The 13,644-nt window shown below is 42.8% G+C and overlaps 1 protein-coding gene across 3 annotated transcripts in view; it reads right to left on the reverse strand.

Moving 5' to 3' along the window:
- Positions 1-13,414, reverse strand: part of LOC147716748 (dehydrogenase/reductase SDR family member 4-like) — a 315,514-nt gene extending 302,100 nt beyond the window's left edge. Inside the window, exons 1-2 of one of the 3 annotated variants that reach the window (XM_086923689.1) lie at positions 13,338-13,414; positions 8,719-8,908 (exon numbers count right to left, since the gene is read on the reverse strand). In XM_086923689.1, coding sequence (XP_086779815.1) covers positions 8,719-8,870 — 152 coding nt within the window. In that variant the 5' untranslated portion in view covers positions 8,871-8,908; positions 13,338-13,414. Of the gene's footprint in view, positions 1-8,718; positions 8,909-9,998; positions 10,060-10,233; positions 10,319-13,337 lie in introns of those variants that run through there. The other 2 variants (XM_086923690.1, XM_086923691.1) reach the window with 2 other exon arrangements.
- Positions 13,415-13,644: the final 230 nt, after the last annotated feature.

The raw sequence follows: 13,644 nt of genomic DNA on the forward strand, positions 1-13,644 counted from the left end.
GTGTAGTTTGAGTTGAGACCTAACAGAAAGAGGGACATTCCTACTTTATGTACAACAGGAATGGCATCCTTTTTGAGGACAATGCGATGCTCAAAGTCATGAACAAGGCCCAGCTTGTCCCTGAAGAGAGCACTGTGTTTGACTAGAAGTTGGTGAAGAGCAAGATTAGAGGAGGGACAAACATCAACCAAGGAGATAGGACAAGAAGTGCCTGGTCTTAAAACCATGCCGAATTTGCCCTGATCTTTCCATCCTAAAATGTTGTACCCATTTTTAGCTACATATATTTTAGTAGCAATGGACCTGTCCTCAAACTTTATGGTGTCATTGAAAAATCCCAACATATCAATGGAATGACCACCAAAAGAAATGGTGTGAATAACAGGAGGGAATAAATGAGAAGAATTCCAGTGCAAATTAAATAAGATGTCAGTGACAAAGGTGATTGGAGACCCAGAATCCACCGTTACTTGGATTACTGTATCACCAATAGTGATGTCACAGATGGGACCACCATCATCCAATTCAGCATCAATGTACAAAACAATCTTTTTAGAGGAAACAACTGTACATACATTCTCAGGTTCAGAAAACTCAACATTTTCAATCGCATTGACTTTTACAGAATTTCTGTTACATACCCTGGTGAAGTGACCAGTGCGTTTACAATTAAGACAAGTTTTACTGAGAGCTGGACAACTTTTGGAATTGGCAAGATGTGAAGAGGAACCACACCTGAAACATGCAAAATTTTTCTTAGGCTCTCTAGAGTCTTTGTTTTTAAATTGGAAAGGTTTTGGTTTGATGTTTAAAGCATTGACAGCTTCAGCCACTGCTTCACCTTTATTTTTGTTTAAAACCCTTTGAGAAGAGACAGATCTCTCAATTCCTCTCGCAAGCTCAAGAGTTTCTTTGAGGGATGGATCCCTACAACAAAGCAATCTCTCTTGGACCTTTTTGTTATAGCAATTAACAACTATTTGATCTCTGAGGTAAGAGTCAATGTTACCATCAAATTCGCAAGAAGCAATCAAAACTCTAAGTTCTGTTAAGAAAGTGCCAATTGACTCATACTCAAACTGATGTCTGGTATAGAATTTGTGACGTTCTACCACAACACTGGTTTCATCAATGAAATATTTGGCTAACCTAGAAACAGCTTCTTGAAAACAATCCCACTCAGTTTCATGAGGCTGAGGAGAAACAGGTAAATGATCAAAAATACGTTGACCTTCAGCTCCAAGACTGTTATAAAGTAAAGCTAACTTCCTGTCTGGTTCATATTTCTGACCATCTAAAGCAATAATATAACTGCCAAAACCTTTGAACCATTGTTTCCATTTAGTTTTAGGTACACCTGGATCAGGAAGAAAGTAAGGAGGAGTGACAATATTTTGAGACATATTGGTACAATGTGAATAAAGAACAGCAAAAATAAGTGTAATAAAATATAAAATAAAATAATAACAATAAAAATTGTCTCTCACAAATAACTTTCTTGAATAACTTTAAAGTACTCTGTCAGATGTGCACATCATCGAGTAGAGAACAAAGAGATGTGCCGTGGAAAATTCAGAATCACAGAGTTTAAATAAACGGAACCAAACTTGAAAAGAAATTAGGTTGCTTGAATGAAATCCGGCACAGCGCAGTGAAGATACAGGTAAAAATGACAAATTCGCTGAAAAATAACGAAGAAAAACGTTGTAAAACTTGAGACGATGAGAAATCAATGTTGAGCGCAAGAAACTGATTGCGCATGCAAATTAGGTTGACTTGCGTGAACTACCAAAATGGAGGCACGTAGGGGAAGTCAACGTCAGAAGCGTCACTGCGTCATGAATTGAACGGATGACGAAGGAAGCTGACTGGGAGGAGGAGACGAAGATGGCACAGCGAGAAGACTCAGAGGTGTGCGTTCGATGGAACGCTCAAGCATTGACTGGCTCGAGCAAGAGGAACGTGGAGTCTCTGAGGCGCTCGAGGAGAAAATCGCTCGAGAAATTGAAGTGCGCAACAAGGATTTGGTAGCGCTGGCAGCGCGTTGACAGGGTAAGAAGTGTCAAAAATAAAAGTATCATACAACCTTTTGAATAGAAGAGCGCTTCCGTGGGGAATAGTTCAGGCGCCGAGTAAATAGTTGAAAGAGGCCTCCCAGTGCTTCAATGAATGCTGGGGATGTGAAGGAGAAATCCCAAACGTCGCCAAATGTTAAATCCTGTCTTCAATGAAAGGCGGAGAGAAGACTGGTAAAGAATGAAGGTTCTTTAATGTTGATTCCTTCACAGCATACATGGAGCACGTCAGCTAGAAACAGCAGTCAGGCAGTAACTGACACTAGAGAGAACATCAAGGATAGAACACCAAAGGGGCATTCTAAACAATAGAGACAAGAAGGGAATATAGATAAACTTAAGACTCTAAAACTCCAAACCATAGATACCACAGGAAACCTACCAAACCCATACATTTCTGAAAAGTAGACACCCTGGGGCTTCCAAGGAGGTATGGCTTGCGTGGATCCTCCAACGTTCCTTTACCCAGAATCCATTGCAAACCTCAATTTTAGCTAACAAAAATCATTTTTTTCACACTTTTTTGCATGGGAAAGCGTGGCATCACTGGGCTCACACAAATTTCCTCCCACCCAGCGTTCCCCCAGGTCTCCAGATAAAAATGGTACCTCACTTGCGTGGGTAGGCATAGTGGCTGCAACAGGAAACGGTTCAAATTATACGGTGGTGAATTTACAATACCCAAATGCAAAACAACCTTGATTTTTGGGGGGGGCACCTGAGTCTTTGGCCCGGGGCTCGGTGGTATTCTTTGGAAACTACCAAACCCAAACAGTTCTGAAAAGTAGACACCCGGGGGAGTCCAGGGAGGTATGGCATGCGTAGGTCCCCCAATGTTTTCCTACCCAGAACTCCTTGCAAACCTTAAAATTCGGTAAAAATATCACTTTTCCAAACTTTTTTGCGTGGGATCTCCGTGTTGGCAAAAATGTCCTACCACCCAGCGTTCCCCTTGTTCTCCCGAGTAAAATGATACCTCACTTGTGTGGGTGGGCCAAAGGCTTGTGTCTAAGGCAGGGGGGCTTAATTTGAAAAACTCAAATACTACTTTTTCAAAATTCATTTTCGGACTGTTCTGCTTTGGGGCACCCACACAAGTGAGGTATCCTTTTACTCGGGAGAACAAGGGGAACGCTGGGTGGTAGGACATTTTTGCCGGCATGGAGATCCCACGCAAAAAAGTTTGGAAAAGTGATATTTTTACCTAAATTTAAGGTTTGCAAGGAGTTCTGGGTAGGAAAACATTGGGGGACCTACGCATGCCATACCTCCCTAGACTCCCCTGGGTGTCTACTTTTCAGAACTGTTTGGGTTTGGTAGTTTCCAAAGAATACCACCGAGCCCCGGGCCAAAGACTCAGGTGCCCCCCCCCCCCAAAATCAAGGTTGTTTTGCATTTGGGTATTGTAAATTCACCACCGTACAATTTGAACCGTTTCCTGTTGCAGCCACTATGCCTACCCACGCAAGTGAGGTACCATTTTTATCGGGAGACCTGGGGGAACGCTGGGTGGGAGGAAATTTGTTGATCCATGCAGATTCCAGAACTTTCCACCACAGAAATGTTAGGATTTTTTTTTTTTGGTCAAAATCTTAGCTTTGCAAGGGATTCTGGGTAAAAAAAACCTGAGGGTAGGCAGAGGAGTCACCCCATCCTGAATTCTCCTGGTTGTCTACTTTTCAAAAATGTATAGGTTTGCTAGGTTTCCTTAGGTGCTGGCAGAGCTAGGGTGCAAAAACAAAAGGTAGTCTTTTTGTCCAAAAAGAGCAAAATTTTACTGGGAAATTGAGGTGCGACCATGTTGTGTTTTGCGCTGTTTCATGTCGCAGCCACTATGCCTACCCACCCAAGTGAGGTACCATTTTTTCCGGGAGACCTGGGGGAACGCTGGGAGGGTGGAAATTTGTTGATCCACGCAGATTCCAGAACTTTCCACCACAGAAATGTTAGGGAAATGTGTTTTTTTTGTCAAAATCTTAGCTTTGCAAGGGATTCTGGGTATGAAAACCTGAGGGTAGGCAGAGGAGTCACCCCATCCTGAATTCCCCTGGGTGTCTACTTTTCAAAAAGGTATAGGTTTGCTAGGTTTCCTTAGGTGCTGGCAGAGCTAGGGCGCAAAAACAAAAGGTAGTCTTTTTGTCCAAAAAGTGCAAAATTTTACTGGGAAATTGAGGTGCGACCATGTTGTGTTTTGCGCTGTTTCATGTCGCAGCCACTATGCCTACTCACGCAAGTGAGGTACCATTTTTTCCGGGAGACCTGGGGGAACGCTGGGTAGGTGGAAATTTGTTGATCCACGCAGATTCCAGAACTTTCCACCACAGAAATGTTAGGAAAATGTGTTTTTTTGTCAAAATCTTAGTTTACAAGGGATTCTGGGTAACAAAATCTGAGGGTAGGCAGAGGAGTCACCCCATCCTGTATTCCCCTGGGTGTCTACTTTTCAAAATTGTATAGGTTTGCTAGGTTTCCTTAGGTGCTGGCAGAGCTATGGCGCAAAAACAAAAGGTAGTCTTTTTGTCCAAAAAGTGCAAAATTTTACTGGGAAATTGAGGTGCGACCATGTTGTGTTTTGCGCTGTTTCATGTCGCAGCCACTATGCCTACCCACGCAAGTGAGGTACCATTTTTTCCGTGAGACCTGGGGAAACGCTGGGTGGGTAGAAATTTGTTGATACACGCAGATTCCAGAACTTTCCACCACAGAAATGTTAGGAAAATGTGTTTTTTTGTCAAAATCTTAGCTTTGCAAGGGATTCTGGGTAAGAAAACCTGAGGGTAGGCAGAGGAGTCACCCCATCCTGAATTACCCTGGGTGTCTACTTTTCAAAAATGTATAGGTTTGCTAGGTTTCCTTAGGTGCTGGCAGAGCTAGGGCGCAAAAACAAAAGGTAGTCTTTTTGTCCAAAAAGTGCACAATTTTACTGGGAAATTGAGGTGCGACCATGTTGTGTTTTGCGCTGTTTCATGTCGCAGCCACTATGCCTAGCCACGCAAGTGAGATACCATTTTTTCCGGGAGACCTGGGGGAAAACTGGGTGGGTGGAAATTTGTTGATCCACGCAGATTCAAGAACTTTCCACCACAGAAATGTTAGGAAAATGTGTTTTTTTTGTCAAAATCTTAGCTTTGCAAGGGATTCTGGGTAACAAAACCTGGGGGTAGGCAGACGAGTCACCCCATCCTGAATTTCCCTGTGTGTCTAGTTTTCAAAAATGTATAGGTTTGCTAGGTTTCCTTAGGTGCTGGCAGAGCTAGGGCGCAAAAACAAAAGGTAGTCTTTTTGTCCAAAAAGTGCAAAATTTTACTGGGAAATTGAGGTGCGACCATGTTGTGTTTTGCGCTGTTTCATGTCGCAGCCACTATGCCTACCCACGCAAGTGAGGTACCATTTTTTCAGGAGACCTGGGGGAACGCTGGGTGGGTGGAAATTTGTTGATCCACGCAGATTCCAGAACTTTCCACCACCGAAATGTTAGGGCAATGTGTTTTTTTTGTCAAAATCTTAGCTTTGCAAGGGATTCTGGGTAACAAAACCTGAGGTTAGGCAGAGGAGTCACCCCATCCTGAATTCCCCTGTGTGTCTACTTTTCAAAAATGTATAGGTTTGCTAGGTTTCCTTAGGTGCTGGCAGAGCTAGGGCGCAAAAACAAAAGGTAGTCTTTTTGTCCAAAAAGTGCAAAATTTTACTGGGAAATTGAGGTGCGACCATGTTGTGTTTTGCGCTGTTTCATGTCGCAGCCACTATGCCTACCCACGCAAGTGAGGTACCATTTTTTCCGGGAGACCTGGAGGAACGCTGGGTGCGGGGAAATTTGTTGATCCACGCAGATTCCAGAACTTTCCACCACAGAAATGTTAGGGAAATGTGTTTTTTTTGTCAAAATCTTAGCTTTGCAAGGGATTCTGGGTAACAAAACCTGAGGGTAGGCAGAGTAGTCACCCCATCCTGAATTCCCCTGGGTGTCTACTTTTCAAAAATGTATAGGTTTGCTAGGTTTCCTTAGGTGCTGGCAGAGCTAGGGCGCAAAAACAAAAGGTAGTCTTTTTGTCCAAAAAGTGCAAAATTTTACTGGGAAATTGAGGTGCGACCATGTTGCGTTTTTCGCTGTTTCATGTCGCAGCCACTATGCCTACCCACGCAAGTGAGGTACCATTTTTTTTCGGGAGACCTGGGGGAACGCTGGGTGGGTGGAAATGTGTTGATCCACGCAGATTCCAGAACTTACTACCACAGAAATGTGAGGAAAATGTGTTTTTTTTGTCAAAATCTTAGCTTTGCAAGGGATTCTGGGTAACAAAACCTGGGGGTAGGCAGATGAGTCACCCCATCCTGAATTCCCCTGTGTGTCTAGTTTTCAAAAATGTATAGGTTTGCTAGGTTTCCCTAGGTGCTGGCAGAGGTAGGGCGCAAAAACAAAAGGTAGTCTCTTTGTCCAAAGAGCGCAAGATTTCACTGGGAAATTGAGGTGCAACCACGTTGCGTTTTGCGCTGTTTCGTGTCGCAGCCACTATGCCTACCCAGGCAAGTGAGGTACCATTTTTTCCGGGAGACCTGGGGAAAGACTGGGTGGGTGGAAATTTGTTGATCCACGCAGATTCCAGAACTTTCCTCCACAGAAATGTGAGGAAAATGTGTTTTTTTTGTCAAATTCTTAGCTTTGCAAGGGATTCTGGGTAACAAGACCTGGTGGTAGGCAGTCGAGTCACCCCATCCTGAATTCCCCTGGGTGTCTACTTTTCAAAAATGTATAGGTTTGCTAGGTTTCCCTAGGTGCCGGCAGAGCTAGGGTGCAAAAACTACAGGTAGGCACTTTGCTAAAAAAGGGTCAATTTGTATCTGCAAAATTTAGGTGTCACCACGTTGCATTTTGCACCGTGTCCTGTCGCAGGCACAAGGCCGACCCACACAAGTGAGGTACCATTTTTATTGGGAGACTTGGGGTAATTCAGATTTGTAAATCAACTGTTATTACCAATTGAGCTTTCGCGCATTTCTCCCTTTCAATGAAAGACATTGTGTAAAAAAAAAAAAATTTGAAAAATAACCAATAATTCTCATGCTAGTATGAGTATTCCCAATTTTGAAAAATAGCAATTATATACTGTTTCTGAACTCTATAATTTGTACCCAATTTAGAAATACATAGGTGTCTTTCATACAGATTTTTCCATGTATACATTTTCCAAGACAAAGTGCTCCATACCCAGTAAATGAAAAAATACCATTGCAAGTTGCTGCTCAGTTTTTGGATCTGGGTTCGTCGGGTTCTTGGTAAAATTACAAGTCTTATATATCCCCACAACCAGGAAGGTCTAACGGATGTAATGGTATATTGCTTTCCAAGAGCTGTCAAAATTAGAAGAAGTTATAGGTGAAAACGTTGAGACAAAAGGCTATTTTTTTCAACAAATTTCAATTATTCCAATATTTAACTGTTAGTTTCTATAAAGAAACCTTCATGGATTTAGACAAATGACCCCTTTCTGAATTCAGAATTTTGTCTACGTTTCGAAAATGTACAGCTTTCTAGGATCCATTATTGCTTTCAAACTCATTTCTACCATTAACTGGAAGGAGGTGGAAAGCTCTAAAAATAGCAAAAATAGGCTATGTCCCAGAAAAATGCCAAAACTGTGTGAAAAATGTCGGTTCTCTGACAAAAGACTGTCATTTCCTAAAAGCTGAGAAAATGGAGATTCCAGCCCCACAAACCCTTTTTTGATAACATTTTCAGGGAAAAACCCAGAGGCTTTCATTTGCAGCCCGTTTTTCCCATTTTTCTGAAAAAAACAAAAAAAACACTATATTTTGGTTAATTTCCAGGACCCCTCCAAGGGAATCCAGAAACCCTGGGCGCCTTTAGAATCCACATGATGTTGAAAGAAAAGGACGCAAATTTGGCGTGGATACCTTATGTGGTCAAAAAGTTACAAGGGCCTAAGCGCGCACTACCCCAAATCGCCAAAAAAAGGCTTAGCACAGGAGGGGAAAAGGCCTAGCAGCGAAGGGGTTAAGGTATTTTTTATTATTCTCTTAAGACCCTGGCTAAAGCAATATCCAAAGTGCTTCCTTAAATACTGTTGAGTCCATCCTGGCTTTTAGGGACCAGGGTAAGCCCTGATGATGAAGCATGCCACAGAAAACTACTTGTTTTCTTTCACAGCAGGGTGAAATCCAGAGGCAATATTAGATTCCTCGCATGAAATAGAAAAATGTGGGGTTACATTCTGTAAAGGGGCAGTTTACATAGGGAGAGTGTATGTACCTCCACTTACACTTACACCTAAAGTCTCTCTTCTCTCCATTAAGAAGGGTCCTGTGATACCAGTCTCGGTTTTTTGTTTATAGAGTTCATACACTGCATATATATAACATCTATTCCTCTATCGCCCCTGCTGTCTCACCTAAGGTGCACATCTGCTGTGCTCACAATGTTATCTATAAAACATTTCCACATGTTTGGTCACTAATCAGGTATATGAGTCATATTCTCCAAAACTTAGAAATGTTAAACTATCTACTACTTAAAACATACATGCATCTTTGCAAAACACATACCATGATAAGAATACTATATTTACTGCTTAGGGCATTTGGCCTCCTGCAGAGGACCTTTTTCATTGAGGTTTATTTCTCTCACCCTTGAGTGGAGCCGGTGATGATCGCCACTTTGTTCTTGTGGGGTCCATCTCTCTGCGTAGCTGCGGCGCTGCTCATTTGCAGGGTGCCCAATGGAGCACGGAACACCGGCGCCCGGAGGAAGTGTCCAGCTCTTGCCCACGAGCACATCATCCTTCTCCTCTGCCCTTTGAGGGTGGTACGGCTGGTCCCTGCAGTGGAGGCAAAAAAAATAGCAGGTGAGCGGCGGCGCAACATCTTTAGAATGAACATGAATGGGGTTAGTACATCAGAAGGCACCACCGAGTATGTTATCCTACGAAATGTAGACCCAGATGGCGGCCATGAGTGAATGTCACCATCATCAGTCAGAGATTTCACCCCTCCGACGCTCCCCCCACTGTGCGTCAACCTCATCTCAGGTGAGAGAAAGAGGGACTCAGTCCAAAGCACTAATCCATCCTTCACCGCTGACGTGATGTGCAGTCGAAGATGAGGATGGATGGATGGAGTGCGTCGAGTGGTCCCACCATTGACCGAAGGATTCTGCATATACTTGGTTCTTATAGGCAATATTATCTATTTATCCTGTGTGCATAGGAGTCTGCAGTGAATAGTAAAGTGAGGGGAACCTACGGTTTCCATGAAGAGGGAGGTGGGGGGTCACCTGTGGGCGGTAGAAGGTCCAGAACCGTGGGCAGCATCCGACCCAGACGGGGACAGAAGTGATCATATTGGATCTACACAGGGCAGTCCACGAGCTGAACTGAAGAGTTAAGCACCCAGCACAAGGGCGCTCGCGGCACCACCTGGGCCAGGACGCAAAGGAGCAACACACACAGGCGTTTGCAAATCTAAAAAAAAGCGTTGTCCTTTGTGCCATCCTGAATGAATCAAAAAAAATACCCAAGTTGCAATTTTTTTCTTTTCGATAATCGGATAGTCACGAGAAGGATGAGCAGATAAATACACCCAATATCTAATATTCTTCGAGGAAAAGTGAACGAAAGGGCGAATAATATTTTTATAACATAGACGATTCGTACATAATTTCATAATTTTTCCAGGTGTTTTAATAGATATTTGTTTGGGAGAAAAAACAGAACTTCCACCAAACGAGACCACCCCTTTAAAGATCTGCTGTAATTAGGTCTTTACATATACGTATCATATAAATAGCAGAAAAAACACCAAGAAAACTAAGGAATGGCAAGAGAAATCGCTGAAAGGAAAATAAAAGGCAAACAAAGTGACATCCTGTTGTTTGTTCTCACTCGATGGGAAGAGTTAAAGGCTTCAGACCTCTAGAAATGTACAGACTGAATACAGCGACGATAAACCACGATCCAGGGCTGCGCTCTGAAACCCCACGGACCTGTTAGGGACACACACTAACTATGCCTCGATATTTTATAATGCCAGTATGCAGATGCCCACGGCGATTCAAGGGAAACGAATTAAGCATCATTAAAGATGGTATAATATTACTTAGGTGCTATCAGACTTTGGAAAGCAACGATTAATCGCATGCCTTTACCTCCTTCTTCCGACTAGGCAAGGGGAGTGATGTGACCGCGTGCGCAGGGCAGCAGAGCCGGGGCGCGGCTCCTCCCCTGCCCTACAGACACCCCTTCCCAGGCGGAACCCGGCCTTGGCGTTCCAAATAGTTTAATTTTTACAGACCACACCCACCTGCCTCGGCAAGGCGTCGAGCACAGTCTTCAAAGACCAACACACGATTTTCGTCGCTTGACACGTGACAATGAAAACGATCGAATATTTGTGTTTACATTGCATAGTATCTGGTTTGACGAGAGAATAGTGGCCGCCTGTAAGTCTCTGTTCTGGCTCGCCGCTCAACTCAGTCTGAAGGGCGCAAGGACAAGTAGCAGCTCCAACATACTTTATTTCATATGAAAACTTTTACTTACCAATGTAATTGCTCTTTCGCTCGTATCCTGTAGTTCTGCAATTTGAAAAGACCGCACAGAAGGCACCGGGTGGCGGGTGCTGCAGCTGCCGAAGTTGCTAGAATTTGGGCACATAGAGTTACAACAGGCGAGCATTTGTTTACTTATTGAATGATTGGTATAGTGCTAAACCTGTCGCCAAAGACCAGTCCACAGTGCTTAGTGAACAAAGGCAGAATTTTAAATGCTTTGCAAGGCTACAGAGATACGCTGATGCTGAAGTTATCTCCTTCTGTGGCTGGCCAGCATCTTATTCGCAAGCAGAAGGAAGCATCTTATTCGACCAGCATCTTATTTGCAATTAACATTTTATGTAACACACATTCCATTTTTGAACATCTTTATCACACTTTGCATTGCTATACTATAAGTTTTTTTTTCAATCTCAACACATTGATCCAGAGCCAAAAATTCTTTCCACCAACAAATGGAATGTGTGGGCCTTTAACAAGGTAGTAGGCCTTTAATGACTGGTATAGCCCAGCTATGGTGCGCTACAAGACTAATAGAATATGTTGCCATTAGAGGGCAGAATGTTCAAACAAATCGAACAAAGGCCTCCGGGAGCAGGAGGGTATTTAACCCTACCTTCTGGATGCTGTGCATGACCATTGCCGACGCAGCCCCGCCCACTCCCTAGAACGCCCGCACCGCGGCGAAATGTCCGCCGTGGTAAACAGGTTAAATCCTATGGGGCTCCATGAGGCCTTTGTTCATTGGAATGTTGGAGCTCCAGGCTTCTACAAGCCATTAGAAGCCAGGATCACTCTTTTGTCTTCAATTGAGCTCCCAACATTCCAATGTTCTAAAAAACATTATTATTATAAATGGACCGTCCCTTTCCACTTTGTGTGTGTAAATTGACTGAGCTGATCAAAATCTGTCAAAGCAGTTGGCAATAAATGGGTCACACTCACATCAGTGAATTACTAGACATTTACGTCCGAATATGTAGTCATACTTGTTTTACAGGAAATCACATTGTATCACAAATATTTATGTTAATTTTCAACACACCACATCCCACTACAAGGTACATCAGGACTTGAGCTAAGCAGCGTTTCTACCGAAAGATGGTCCCATTTTGCCACCCTCCAAGCAAGGCATTCCTATGGAGTTATAGCTGAATAAGTAACCATCCTTTCTCCTATGAAGATCAACTCGAGTCACCAATATTTGTTTTCACATTCACATTGATCCTAATAAAGGTAGCATCCTCCTTCACTACCTGAATGTAAATTGTTGGTAATGAGGAAAATGTTTCACAACATGTTCCTGTGCAGTTTCATCTGAATTAGCACTCATATCTCTCTCTCCTAAAGGAATATCAAAGTGGTTCGTTGTTCACCCTCTCCTCAATGCATTCCTGTGCAGTTACATTCTAATAAGTAATCAAATTTGTCTGGTAGGAAATTGCATTGGTTCAGAATTATTTGTGTTGTTTTCCAAACATACCACATCCCCTACAAGGTCCATGAGGATTTAGCCTGAGACAAGCAACATATCAACTGAAACAAGTCAATCAACTGTGCTGTCCTCCTGCCAAGGCAGTAATCCCTGTAATATCAGTTCATATTAGTTTCAGGAAGTTTCCATTGAGATATGAGTTTCTATATTACTGGAACCCTCCATTATTCTTGTCTGAATAGCCACCTTCAACCTCAAAAGACAGACTATTCATGGTGTCAAAGTTCCATTCCATGGATTTTTACTTACAACCAGGGGTGGCTGGTGACTTATGAACGTGGTGAGGCATTAAAGTTCTCTCCAACGTTCACGGCAAGAGCAAGGCACCCATAGGGTCCCACGTCGGAACCTCAGATATTGCAACAACAAGAAGGTGATGGATGCACTGCTTGAATTAATATCCGCTACTGGCAATCGCTTGGGCCACATCCCAATCCATCGGTTTTCCCCCACTATGCAATCTCAGTTTATTTGGACCCAGCCATGTGCAAATCCGCCTTTATTTGAACCAACTGTGTGGCAAATTGCACTAAAGACAAATTAAACAAAGTAAAATGCACTAACCCCATTCACTTAGATCAGTGTAAAGCAGAAAATGTATTGTATATTTAAGTCAAAACGCTTTTAGTGCACACAATTCAAATTGATGGAGTCATTTCAGTATATGATGTCATTTAGCGAATTTGGACTGCATTCATATATGAACTGTTCACACTTAAGTTTCTCGGTTACCATGAATGATATGCAGTTCAATGTATCATAGCTGATTTCTATTTTTACTAATTACACAAAGCAAGGTACACAGTGAAACAAATATAGTAGATAGTTTATAAAAAAAATTGTCAGGATCTACAAAGGCAAATTGGTGTGTTTAGTTTCTCAGGTAAATTATGGTGCTTTTCTTTATACCAATTGCAGCTAGTTACACAGTTGGAATGCTTGTTTAGCAACACAGAGGAGTCAGAAAAGGAACTGCAAAGCAGGAATCAGATTGCAAGTTGTTTGTTTTGGTTGTCGCTTTGCCCGATCCTCATAAGTGGACAAACAATGCCTATCAATTTAGCTAATGACCCACCTTCAGAGCAGGCACAAAGGACAGCAATTGCAGTCGTGGCTGGCGCTCCAATACTGGGGGGTGTTGTGGGTCGCGCGCAGCAAGGGGGAGATTAAAATAAAGCACCCTTATTATGCAAACTAAACTTACCAGATCCGCGCCGCCTCTGCGAGTCCTCCTGGGCCGGGGTCCGACTCCGGCGATGGGACCTTGGCAAGTACTGCCTGCTGTCAGCTAATCCAAGAGAACAAAACTGGGTCTTGACTCCTAATCAGCAAGGCTGAGTCAATATGAACTAAACAAACGATACAAATGCCAGTACTGAACAAACTTGGTTTATAATAGTGAAAAGATCTGTTATGAATAAAACATAGCAGTCTATTATAACATTTGTTACTAATTTATTCAAATAATTTTTCAGAAGTTTTCCATATTTTTCGAACAGAAATTTTTGTGC

Source organism: Lissotriton vulgaris, chromosome 5 (assembly GCF_964263255.1).
Source record: "Lissotriton vulgaris chromosome 5, aLisVul1.2, whole genome shotgun sequence".
NCBI classification, from domain to species: Eukaryota; Metazoa; Chordata; class Amphibia; order Caudata; family Salamandridae; genus Lissotriton; species Lissotriton vulgaris.